The sequence below is a fragment of the Zophobas morio genome, unplaced genomic scaffold, assembly GCF_036711695.1.
Source record: "Zophobas morio isolate AGI-343-1 ecotype UQ-CSIRO unplaced genomic scaffold, CSIRO_AGI_Zmor_V1 ptg000002l, whole genome shotgun sequence".
Taxonomy (NCBI): Eukaryota; Metazoa; Arthropoda; class Insecta; order Coleoptera; family Tenebrionidae; genus Zophobas; species Zophobas morio.
In genome coordinates this window covers 11011576-11024950 of record NW_026972107.1, presented here as the reverse complement: position 1 = coordinate 11024950, position 13375 = coordinate 11011576, and the positions used below count along the sequence as shown (strand labels likewise).

The window sequence follows — 13375 nt, the reverse complement described above, 5'->3', positions numbered from 1 at the left end:
GTTTTTGTTAAAAAAAATTCTATAATGTCAGTATGGTACATATACACAATTCTATCACAATCTTAATAAACAAGTAGGGATTATTGCAAACCGTATACAACATTACCAAATATAAATCTTTTTACAGGGATAAAAACCTATGCGTATTCATATTACATAAATGTTATTAAACAGTAAGTATAGTTTACTACAAATATAATACTATAAACATGTGCACATTGGTCGTTTACTTTTTATTATCAACAACTTGAGCAGCTAGATCTGCGAATTTGGCGGTGTAATCCACGCTGGTTTCTATTAGTAAGGTGCGCAGTTGGGCATCAACCTGAAAAAAAATCTTGGTGAAATAATATTCATTCATAATAATTTTAGAAGCAATTTTAATCAAGCGCAATCACATTTTTTTTTGCTCTAAACTAAGTCCTAAAGTTCAAATTTTTTACGGATAATTAGTTCAACTATAATTGTTTTTCATTTTTCGAAAGAAGTCTAGGACAAAAAGACAAATAAACAGATTTTGAAATCTTCCTGAAAAAAAAATATATAAAAAGAGAGTAAAAAATTAATACTAACCAACTATGAGAGAACCTAATGTTTGTTTATAATTAGGAAGATGTTTTATATTAATTAGAATAGAAAATTAACGAGGTTGTTATATCTCCTTAAAAGATTTCTTCTTTTTTTTATGAAATATTACAAATTTCTTCCTTGAAAATCATTTACATAGTTGATAACAAGAGTTTCCAAGAAATCTTTTGGCTCAGATTACCAACATGTTTTTTGGAGGCAAATATTTGAATACATCATTTAAAAAAATAAACAAATATTGAATGAAACATAATTACATACTAACATGGAATTAAACTTTAAAATTTTCAAAGAAAGGGTGGAGTAGTACTGAAAAATTTTGATTTTGAAAATGTCTGAAAATCCACAAAAAATTCTGATATATAGATTTCGACGTGCTGATTCCAAAAATATGGCATTTTTATGGTACCGAGACAAGATTTTCCAAAAAACTGTCATTTCAATGGAAAAATGATAGGAGTTATCGAAGAACTGACGCCGAAAGTAACTTCTGGAGGTTGAAATGTCGAACTACACATACAGGAAAATGTCTTTGGATAAATTTCGAACTTTTTATAAGGAGGGGAGGTATTGAAAAATTATGGTTTTGAAAAAGTTGTCTAAAAATCCACAAAAAATTTTGGGGGATAGATTTCGACCTGCTGATTTCAAAAATATAGGTTTTTAAGGTCCAGAGGCAAAATTTTAGAAATACTCGGCCTGAAATGGATTTTTTTAATCCAAAAACTGTCACATTTCTATGAGCGTTTCTGGAAAAATGGTCGGAAATATCTAGAAAAATGGTAGGAAATATCGAAGAAACAAGGCCGAAAGGAACTTCTAGAGGTCGAAATGTGCAAGAAAATGTCTTGAATTAAATTTTGAAGTTTCGAAAAAGTTGTGTTAAAATCCACAAAAAATTCTGGGATCTAAATTTCAACGTGCTGATTCCAAAAATACATATGGCGGGGCAAGATTTTAGAAATATTCGATTTGAAATGTTTTTTTTTTAATCCAAAAAACTCATTTTTCAATGGGCGATTCTGGAAAAATGGTAGAAGTTATCGAAATACACATATAGGAAAATGTCGTTAGATAAATTTCGAAATTTTTATAAAGAGGGGCGGTATTGAAAAATTATGCTTTTGAAAAAGTTGTCTAAAAAATTTTTTTAATCCAAAAACTACCACATTTCTGTGGACGTTTCTGGAAAAATGGTAGGAGATATCGAAGAAACAAGGCCGACAAGAACTTCTAGAGGTCGAAATGTACAAGAAAATGTCTTTCCTAAACTTTGAAGGTGGTCTCAAAATTCCTAAATTTCCTAAAATATAGCGCTTTTTGGTGACGGAGCAAAATTTTAGAAATTTTCGGTTTGACATAATTTTTGTTTTTATAAATCTGAGATTCTGGAAAAATGATAGGAGTTATCGAAGAACTGACGCCGAAAGTAACTTCTAGAGGTTGAAATGTCAAAATACACAAACAGGAAAATGTCTTTAGATAAATTTCGAAATTTTTATAAAGAGGCGAGGTATTGAAAAATTATGGTTTTGAAAAAGTTGTCTAAAAGTCCACAAAAAATTTTGGGAGATAGATTTCGACCTGCTAATTTCAAAAATATAGGTTTTTAAGGTCCAGGGCCAAATTTTAGAAATACTCAATTTGAAATGGATTTTTTTTTTATCCAAAAACTGTCACACTTCTATGAGCGTTTCTGGAAAAATGGTAGGAAATATCTAGAAAAATAGTAGGAAATATCGAAAAAACAAGGTCGAAAGGAACTTCTAGAGGTCGAAATGTACAAGAAAATGTCTTTCCTATATTTCGAAGGTGTTTTCAAAATTTCTAAATTTTCTAATTTTATATTTTCCAAAAATCCAAAAAACTGTCTCATTTTAATGGACGATTCTGGAAAACTGGTACGAGTTATTGAAGAAATGGGCCCGAAAGTAACTTCTGGAGGTCGAAATGTACAAGAAAATGTCTTGAGTTAAATTTTGAAATTCGAAAAATTCCTAAATTTTCATGAGGATTTTGAAAAAATTTGGTTCAAAATAGTTGTATAAGAATCCACAAAAAATTCTGGGATATAAATTTCGATCTGTTGATTGCAAAAATATTGGTTTGTAAGGTCCAGGGGCAAGATTTTAGAAATACTCGGTTTGAAATGGATTTTTTTTTAATATAAAAACTGTCACATTTCTATGAGCGTTTCTAGAAAAATGGAAGGAGATATCTGGAAAAATGGTAGGAAATATCGAAGATACAAGGCCGAAAAGAACTTCTAGAGGTCGAAATGTACAAGAAAATGTTTTTCCTAATTTCAAAGGTAGTTACAAAATTCCTAAATTTTCTATTTTCCAAAAATCCAAAAAACTGTCACATTTCAATGGACGATTTTGGAAAAATGGTACGAGTTATTGAAGAAATAAGCCCGAAAGTAACTTCTGGAGGTCGAAATGTACAAGAAAATGTCTCGAGTTAAATTTTGAAGTTCGAAAAATTCCTAAATTTTCATGAGAATTTTGAAAAAATTTTGTTTTGAAAAAGTTGTGTAAAAATCCACAAAAAATTCTGGGATATAAATTTCAACGTGGTGATTCCGAAAATATATGAAATGCAATTTTTTTTTAATCCAAAACTCATTTTTCAATGGGCGATTCTGGAAAAATGGTAGAAGTTATCGAAATACACAGAGAGGAAAATGTCTTTAGATAAATTTCGAAATTTCTATGAGGGGAGGTATTGAAAAATTATGGCTTTGAAAAAGTTGTCTAAAAATTTTTTTTAATCCAAAAACTGACACATTTATATTGGCGTTTATGGAAAAATGTTAGGAGATATCGAAGAAACAAGACCGAAAAGAACTTTTAGAGGTCGAAATGTACAAGAAAATGTCTTTCCTAAATTTCGATGGTGGTCTCAAAATTCCTAAATTTTCTAATTTTCTTTTTTCCAAAAATCCAAAAAATGTCTTTCTTAAATTTCAAAGGTGGTCTCAAATTTCCTAAATTTTCTAATTTTCCATTTTCCAAAAATCCAAAAAAACTGTTAATGGACGATTCTGGAAAAATGGTACCAGTTATTGAAGAAATGAGCCCGAAAGTAACTGCTGGAGGTCGAAATGTACAAGAAAATGTCTTCAGTTAAATTTTGAAATTCGAAAAATTCCTGAAGTTTCATGAAGATTTTGAAAAAAATTGGTTTTGAAAAAGTTGTGTAAAAATTCAGAAAATATTCTGCGATATAAATTTAAATAACGTTTTTATGGTTTTTAGAAATATTCGATTTAAAATGCAATTTTCTTTTAATCTAAAAAACTCATTTTTCAATGGGCGATTCTGGAAAAATGATAGAAGTTATCGAAATATACATACAGGAAAATGTCTTCAGATGAATTTCGAAAAATTTATATGGAGCGGAGGTATTGAAAAATTGTGGTTTTGCAAACGTTATCTAAAAATCTACAAAAAATTCTGGGAAAAAGATTTCGACCTGCTCATTTCAAAAATATAGATTTTTATGGTCCAGGGGTAAGATTTTAGAAACACTCCGTTTCAAATGGATTTTTTTTAATCCAAAAACTTTCACATTTCTATGAGAGTTTCTGGAAAAATAGTAAGAGATATCTGGAAAAATTGTAGGAAATATCGAAGAAACAAGACCGACAGCAACTTCTAGAGGTCGAAATGTACAAGAAAATGTCTTTCCTAATTTTCAAAGGTGTCTCAAATTTCCTAAATTTTCTAATTTTCTATTTTCCAAAAATCCAAAAAACTGTTACATTTCAATGGACGATTTTGGAAAAATGGTACGAGTTATTGAAGATATGAGCCCGAAAGTAATTTCTGTAGGTCGAAATGTACAAGAAAATGTCTTGAGTTAAATTTTGAAGTTCGAAAAATTCCTAAATTTTCATGAGGATTGTGAAAAAATTTGGTTTTGAAAAAGTTGTGTAAAAATTTATAAAAAAATCTGGGATATAAATTTCAACGTGCTGATTCCAAAAATACATATGACGTTTTTATGGTCCCGGAGCAAGATTTTAGAAATATTCGATTTGAAATGCATTTTTTTTTAATCCAAAAAACTCATTTTTCAATGGGCGATTCTGGAAAAATGATAGAAGTTATCGAAATACACATACAGGAAAATGTCTTCAGATAAATTTCGAAAAATTTATATGGAGCGGAGGTATTGAAAAATTGTGGTTTTGAAAACGTTATCTAAAAATCCACAAAAAATTCTGGGAAAAAGATTTCGACCTGCTCATTTCAAAAATATAGATTTTTATGGTCCAGGGGCAAAATTTTAGAAACACTCCGTTTCAAATGGATTTTTTTTAATCCAAAAACTTTCACATTTCTATGAGCGTTTCTGGAAAAATAGTAAGAGATATCTGGAAAAATTGTAGGAAATATGGAAGAAATAATACCGACAGAAACTTCTAGAGGTCGAAATGTACAAGAAAATATCTTTCCTAATTTTCAAAGGTGTCTCAAATTTCCTAAATTTTCTAATTTTCTATTTTCCAAAAATCCAAAAAACCGTTATATTTCAATGGACGCTTCTGGAAAAATGGTACGAGTTATTGAAGAAATGAGCCCGAACGTAATTTTTGTAGGTCGAAATGTACAAGAAAATGTCTTGAATTAAATTTTGAAGTTCGAAAAATTCCTAAATTTTCATGAGGATTTTGAAAAAATTTAGTTTTGAAAAAGTTGTGTAAAAATCTATAAAAAAATCTAAAATATAAATTTCAATGTGCTGATTCCAAAAATACATATGACGTTTTTATGGTCCCGGAGCAAGATTTTAGAAATATTCGATTTGAAATGCATTTTTTTTTTTAATCCAAAAAACTCATTTTTCAATGGGCGATTCTGGAAAATGGTAGAAGTTACCGAAATACACATCCAGGAAAATATTTTTAGATAAATTTCGAAATTTTTATAAGGAGCGGAGATAAAAACTGTCACATTTCAATGGACGATTCTGGAAAAATAGTACGAGTTATGGAAGAAATGAGCCCGAAAGTAACTTCTGGAGGTCGAAATATACAAGAAAGATGCTTGAAAAATTGCGAAATTTTTATATTGAAAAATTTTAATTTTTGAAAAAGTTGTCTAAAAATCCTCAAAAAATTCTAGGATGTAGATTTAGACGTGCTGATTCCAAAAATATAGCGTTTTCATGATCCCGAAGCAAGATTTCAGAAATATTCGGTTCGAAATGATTTTTTTTAATCCAAAAAAAAAAAACATATTCTTCAGTGGGCGATTCCATAAAAATGATACGACTTATAGAAGAAATGAGATCGAAGTGTATGGTTAATTTTTCTTTTTTTTTTATTTCAAAAGATTCTTAATTGTACAATTATATTTGACTGATTATTTGGTCCTTTTTGTCAAAGCATAGAAGCATTTTAGTTACAGCGGAAAATTCAAAATTCCATTTACCGATAAACAAACTATACATAAAATGGATGATCAAAAAATTCCCCATCCCATGGGAAAACAGACTCTTTCATTACAAAATTCTTTGTACAAAATCTATTACCTATTAAAACAATTTGCCTTGTAAATGAGGAAAAATTAAATAAGCGACAAATAAAAAGTTGTGTCAAAAAACAAAATAATTCATCGCGTCATTAATTTTTTGAAAAGGACGAATAAATAAATTTTGGTTAAGGTAATGTAATCAAAACTTCAAAGAATTTTTTGTGTAAGCTCCGACATAAACTGCTAATTGCTAAGGTCCAATTTTATTTTTTTTTTTTTTTTGAACATAATTAATAAAATAAGTGTATTTTGGAAAGAACGACTGATTAGCTATTAACATAATCTTGCATTTTCGTATCTTGTGAGCTGTAAAAAGGCAAGCAACAATCGAAATTCGACAATCGTTCAGGAAACAGCAATTGTGACAACTGTAACATACGCAAATATGAATGTCCGCAGATTTTTGATAACATTTTATAGTTTTATTTTATTATTTCTGACACGAATTAACTTCTTTGTAGATTTTCACAAGGAAGTAATTTACATCTTTTACTTTTTTTGCAAACTTCTTACAGGAATAAATTGTGTCTACTCCCTTTTATAGTTAGTTATCACGACATACGTTGAGGAGAATATGTTATTCTGAAATAGAAATACGATTTCACATATGATGCAAAATAAATAAATCAAATTTTGATAAAAATGAATTTATTTTCACTAATTTAAGCAACAATAGCTTCTCTATCGAAATGGTGAGCAAACGTGAAATTAAACTGAAAATGTACAAATTTTGCAAGGTTTGGAAATTTAACCCTGCAAATCAATACGATTTTTAACCCAATTTTCTTTAGTACAGCAACAGGTAGTGTTCGTGCGTAAGGTCTATTTCACCTGACACTGAGTCTTTTACACAAAAAAAAAAGTTGTGAAGTGAAATTTTTTTGCATAAAAATAAAGTTGGCCATCAGTACACATTTTAAAGTTACTAATTAAGAACTTTAATAAGTTATAAATTTTCTTGTGAATTCAATTTTGGGGCATTGTATTGAATGATAGGAAATAATTGGGACTGACTTTTGGCTTACTTTAATAGTAAAACAAATACTGCTAGCGCCATCTCTCGATAATTTATAAAAGGCGGACACACACATATCAAGATTGTAGTGTTGCCACTACACTATGATTAGAAAACGTAGTGAATAATTCCCAGGGAAAAAGTATCTCCTACTTCCTAAGAATGTCATGTAACTGTATTGTGGGTTGCCTGCATTTTTATCTTATCATATCGTGACTAGTCAGCTAAGTTTTAATGTATTTCAACTTTGTTAATTTTTTTTACAAATAATAATTATCAATACTCACTGATAAATGCATACTTACATCCTGAGAAAGTTGTGACATTTGAGTGTCCTCATTTTTCGTAGGACAATCCAAGTGTCCAAGTAAACTACTCAATGAATAGTCCGCTACATCAGAATTAATCCATTGATTTTCATTCTCTTTCAAAATTTTTGATATTCCTGATAAATTAGAACTTGGATTATCATCCAAAAACCCTAAAATCCATTTTTTAAATTCAAAAAAACCTAATAAACAACATTTACCGCTAAAACTTTTCTCAGAAACGCAAGTATCCTCCACTACCTTACCAGTATCAACCTTAGTATCGCCCCGTAAAAGAGATGGAAGCCCGGAATTGTTTGATGTGTCGTCAGAGTTACCCTTATTGTTTAACTCTACGCTTGGCGTATTATCCTGAGATACAATATTCATAGTCACGATTTGATGCTTACTTTCCGACTTATTAGGAACTAATTTACGTTCCACCACTAGCTGCTTATACCTACTTCTACCTCTAGCCCGATTTAGCTTGTTAATACTCTACAACAACAACAACATTAATCCGTCTTCAAATACAACCATTTTAATTACATCACGCTGGTTCATAAACTGTACAACCGAATTTGTTGTTGCAAGGAAATGTCGATCTTCCTCGAAATCGTCATTTGGTTGTTCTTTTACAACTGGTGGTGGATTCGCGTTTGTGTTCTCGAGTTTTTCTTCAACGGCAGTTTTCTGAAATATCACCGTTAATTTACGTTAAGTCACACTTCTGAAAATTACTTCATGAACCACTGGAGTTTTCTTAACCACTTTTGTAGTCGCCGGTTTTTTAAATTGTGGAGTACTTTTACTACTAGTAGTAGCACTAGTAGTGTTAACACCACAAACGTGTCCACACGAACACTTCACCACAGGTTTAGTAGAATGAAGTTTGGCCAAAGACAGCAACTTCTTCAAGGAATTCGTGAGATCGTTTTCTTTTTTGGGTGAATTCGTGAGATCGTTTTCTTTCTTCATCGAAATTTTGACACTGTTTTCTTTCTTGATTGAAATTTTACAGTCCTCGGTTATTTCGTCGTCTTGTGATTTAACCTTCAACGGGTCCCAGTTGTACTCAAGAACCAATCTCGAGTCGACGCCGAACTGAAATGACACAATTAGTGAACTAGAATTTATTTTTTTAAGGTAATTGCCATTAAGTAAAGCTCTCCTATTGTCAAACTCCCGCACGTTTCCACCGTCCACCCCTCTCTAATTTGACTTATTCTTGCCTTCTTCTCTTCTAAAGGTACATCTTTGGGATTGACTTTAACTATATTGTTTTTACTGTCGTTTTTACTATCAATTTTAGTGTGCGTCTCTTGCAGTGATAAAATCGTGTTCACTGCTTCGTTTACGGATTTATTCACTGACGTTTTCGCACTTTCGCCACTAATGATTTCATCATTAGTTGGTTTGGTTGGGGATTTTTCGGTTTTTATGTCGGGTTCTTCTTTTTTTATTTCTTCTGCAAACACACTATAAAGCAAAAATAGCGATTTTGGGGAGTCTAACCTTGAGTTCTAACACCTTTCCTCATCTCAAAAGCGCGTAAAGAGATACTTTGACCTGTAAAATATTCACTTATATCTATTGAAGGCAATTCCACGTGAGCATCTGGTGGAGGTGATAATCTTAATAGAGGGTTTAATAATAAGGAATTTTCATCAATTACTTTTTGCTCAGGTACACGATCCTTTGTAATAGGGTTGGTTGAAATCACAGCTTTATCATACTAAAGACGAAATTAAGGAAAACTTTGAAACGAAAAAATTAACATTAATGGTAATAGTAAGGATACTACAACGGCTTCTGAGCTCTTCCACCTAGTGTTCATGCATGTGATGAGTGAGCTAAGCCGCTTCTGTAGCGCCAGTGCTACTTTGATACGCGGATTCTGCGCTATGCTTTGAACTTTTAAAAAAGACACCATGTCTTTGGGTCTTAGCTCAACCAAAACCCTCGTGGGGAGTTTCAAATCGTCATACTTTTCTAAATCAGAATTAGTGATTTTGAGATTTCTCCCAAAAGCAAGACTTACCATCCAACTGATTTAATCTTCTCAGTGCTCTACACATTGGCGTTTTCACTTTAATCATTTTACCTTTCACTCTTAACGCGATATAACCATTGTTTATGAGCTCACCTACCCTACTCATACATTTTTTTGACACGGATCCAACTTTTTTCCTCAGTTCACCATAATTAATCAAAGTGTACAGTTCTTGCACATTTTTTGGAACTTCTATAACAATCAAATGAGTGACAATAAAACCAAAACAAACACGTACTTTCGTTGAATTTTAAGTTACCACTCAACATGTGAAACGTTTTGTAATAAAAATGTCTGATTTGTGGCTTTGTTTTAAGCTGATCGTCCGGAATACCCTTCTTTTTTAACCTCGTGCATATATAAGAATGGATACTTTCAAAATCCTTCCCAAACTCATTCAAAGCCTCAAAGAACATTTTTTTCTCTTCAGAAATCCACAGAGTACTGACGTATTTTTTAACCTCGGGTTTGACCTCCTCTGGTTTCACTTCTTCTTTCTTTTCTGTGTGGGAAATGATGTAAAAAGGAAACAAAGAGTCCAAGACTAACCTTTACTCTTTTCAAGAGCAGCGCTTACAGAAAGGTCGAATTTCATTTTTTTAAAAACGCGGGCGCTGGTTCGGAGTTGCTGCGGTTTGCCATCAGTGTTATCAATCTCATTGTAAGACACTGAACCTAGCAAGGTATCAATTGGACCTATTTGGGCAAGGAAGTCTTTACAATTGGGCAGATCGTGAGTCCCATTTTCAGTCATTTTTACAGCTGCAGATTCTGTTAATGAAGAACAAAGACAATGTGTGTTTAAAGAATTGAAACAACACAAGATAAATGGTTTTATATCTTATCGACTACACCACAGCAGTGTTTGTGTCTTGGTTTTGAAACGTGAGATAGTCATCTGGTGACTGGATATTTACAAACTTAATACAAGCAAGAGGAATATTTGAAACCAACTTCTGAAAATAGAATTCAATTTATTGTAGATTTTTCTAGAAAAATTGTTGTCACTTAAATGGTACTACAGTTACAGAGATAAAGAAAATTGCTGCAGGACACCGTCAGTGGAATCAAAGTTTACACACAAGAAACACCATTTCACAAGGAATTTACACCAAAAATTGTCCATTTTTCCAGAATAAACAAAATAATCTCTGAATACAAGTGTAAGCAAATTAGGTGTTGTTCTCCTCAAACCACAACAAATTCATGCTTAATTCATAAACCTGATGATTTTCCACTGAACTGTGTGAACAATTACTCCAAACAAACACTATAAATCTTAACAAACCACCGTGAACCCTGTGTAAAAGTGTACAAACAAGAAGTCAACAACTTAACCTCAAATCTGTTGGTGACCAAGAAACAACAAGCATATTTTCTATCTAGACTGATTAATGAATAAGCAAACCTTTTTATGACAATAAATGTGCTTTTCGTTATTTTATTGTTTGGTTACAAGAGACTTTTACCACAATCCAAGAACACAAACTCAGTCCATTGCACTCCACTTCACATAACTGTTTTGATCTCCTGCCAGTGGTGGAGTCAGCAGTAGAATTTTGCGCTGTAAAAGGATATTTCTTGAGGATCTGGAAGCGGTGAAGAGTGAAGATATAGCTGTTAGAAACCTCTGCAAGAAGTGAAGACGCCAAAAATGCAGTTTTGGATGGAGTTTTCTCATGACAACAGAAATAAATTTTGAAAATGTGTAGTATTTGATGGAGATAAGGTTGTTGAGCTATATTTTAGAAAGTCTGTTTTTAAGTTCTAAATTTCATAAATTGAACATGTATTTGTTGTATTTAGTATAAAATGTTCAAAAACTATAGTTAGTTCTACTCGAAGTCGCCACTCATAATCTCTTAAGTGAAATTTTAGATTATCTGCAAACTTTGATCCGATAATTGTGCCAAAAAATGTTATCTAAATAAATACTAAACTACTAAAGTAACCATATGTTTTGGTTTATTTTGTTTAACCTTGTTCGATTATTTCTGCCTTTAGTAGGTGTGAAAATACCACCAGATGCACATTTGCTTTTTTTTGGTAAATTTAAAAACTCTTATTAGTTATTTAGTTTCAAGAACAAACTATTACTTTTTCTTGATGAAAAAAGGTAATTAATTACTTGGAACCCTTAATTATAAAAATGTGTTATAACACTTTGAAAAGTTTTTCAATATTTTTTGGCATATTTCGAAGTTTTGTCCGTTTTCTTTTCAATTCTCAAATGAAATATCCTGATACAATGAAATATAAGTGAGGTAAATGTGTAGAAACCTTAGAGTAGAAACCCAAATTTCTTAAGATAAAGCAAAGTAAGTACTGCATTAACTTAAAAAACAATAAATTTGAAAAATACAGTAAAACATTTTCCCACTTTTTTCTTCGCAGGCTGAACAAAACCTACAATTTTTCAATAGAATCATTCCAATGTGACTCTTTCTAATTTTCACTGGGATCACAAAAAGTTCTTCAAGATTTCTAAACTTAATTTTTCTAATGGACGAATTTATTTGAAATTTCTTTGTCCACATTCACAAAATTTTTGTACAATAGAGTACTGTATATTTTTCATGAGTACAAGAGTTTGTAGCACGAGCCAACAACGCATGCTTCAATTTATAACAGCGAGAAATTACTACAACTCACTACGCCACCACATTTTATTGGTTTATACTATTGTTACATATTATGTATTTTTTCTAATAAAATAACACACAGTAAATATCTATCGCAGGAAAACTTTAGCGAATGTTTAGAGCGTATCTATTATCTGTTTTTCAAATGAAAATTATCACAATTAACTCTGGAAACTATGTTTTCAAAAATTTCCAAGAATATCAAGTTTAATTTAACTTTTTTTTCAACAAATAACTCAAAATTTGTACCTCTGGTTTTACATTTCTGCAGTGTTAATTTTTAAAAACAAATAGTATTTCCATTTTTTATTATTTCATTTTTATTTCTGTTGTCTTTATTACTTGTCAATAAATATCATATTTAATAATGTCCTCATAAAAATAACGCAATTAAGAAATAAAATGAATCAATGTTTCGGTCTACTCGACATCAAAATTAATAAATATTAATTTTCGTCCTTTTTATACCGTGTGATTTATTCAATTTCTGCTCTAGTTGGTCCTGATGCCTTTGTTAGCAGTGCAGTTGAAATGGCCAACTAGAGAAGAAACTTAAAAAATAACTCTAAACATAATGGTACTCTTTTATATCTTGAAAAGCAACCTTTTTACCATACCAATTATTAAACTTAAAAACTTCAAAATTTTCGATAAATTATACACAAATTGTACAGTTCTGTGTATAGTAAAAACTAGGAATTAGTGAATATAGACTTTGACTAAAGTGTTTATTAGAAGTAGTTTTTTACAACTTTTAGGTTGCTTGTCCAAAAGATCAAGGCTTTTGCGAATCGGACGCCTTTGACCATTAAATATTATAATAACAATAAGTCGGCAAGCAGTCGGTTCCAATAAACATTTTTGGAAACAGAAAATCAATGATGCCACTCATTCCTGGGCTCAACTATATCAAATATTAATCCTATGTCAAACATACATATAACGCTAGTTCTTATACTTTAATGAAATTTTATTTCTTCTAATTTAAAATTTATCACCGTTAATTTTCTAAAGTAAGTGGGGGAATTGTCCTGGATTTAATACCCAATGTTTTAGTCATCTAAAAAAAAAAATACATCTATTGTTTGTTTCGAATGGAAGGATTACATAAATTTGGGTTATTCATAAACTGGATGTAGGTACAAATTACGGAAAACGTGTATTTTCGTGTTCAACGAATTATGAAACATCAAGAAAATATGAAATTAGATACACGTCAAACAGTT

General features: G+C 30.9%; 1 protein-coding gene across 2 annotated transcripts; it reads right to left on the bottom strand.

Moving 5' to 3' along the window:
* Position 1: 1 nt before the first annotated feature.
* Positions 2–11183, bottom strand: LOC135127512 (uncharacterized). Of its 2 annotated transcripts, none has more exons than XM_064053950.1 (12): positions 10916–11183; positions 10057–10278; positions 9746–10009; positions 9496–9699; positions 9256–9446; positions 8970–9189; positions 8609–8922; positions 8196–8558; positions 8004–8147; positions 7676–7952; positions 7452–7627; positions 2–325 (listed from the first exon to the last, which is right to left on the bottom strand). In XM_064053950.1, the coding sequence occupies exons 2-12, from the start codon at positions 10259–10261 to the stop codon at positions 227–229; spliced, it is 2457 nt and encodes an 818-aa protein (XP_063910020.1). In that variant the 5' UTR covers positions 10262–10278; positions 10916–11183; the 3' UTR covers positions 2–226. The 2 variants fall into 2 exon arrangements, with proteins under 2 accessions (XP_063910020.1, XP_063910029.1); XM_064053959.1 differs by having other exon boundaries at positions 10977–11183.
* Between the last annotated feature and the right edge of the window lie 2192 nt (positions 11184–13375).

Bases quoted from the DNA above. Each gene is read 5' to 3' on its own strand.
- LOC135127512 (XM_064053950.1), bottom strand. From the start codon at position 10,261: ATGACTGAAAATGGGACTCACGATCTGCCCAATTGTAAAGACTTCCTT. The intron at 7,953-8,003 runs GTAATTAAAATG...TTGTTGTTGTAG, and splicing joins AGTTTATGAACCAGCGTGAT to AGTATTAACAAGCTAAATCG. The intron at 7,628-7,675 runs GTAAATGTTGTT...AATGGATTTTAG, and splicing joins TTCTGAGAAAAGTTTTAGCG to GGTTTTTGGATGATAATCCA.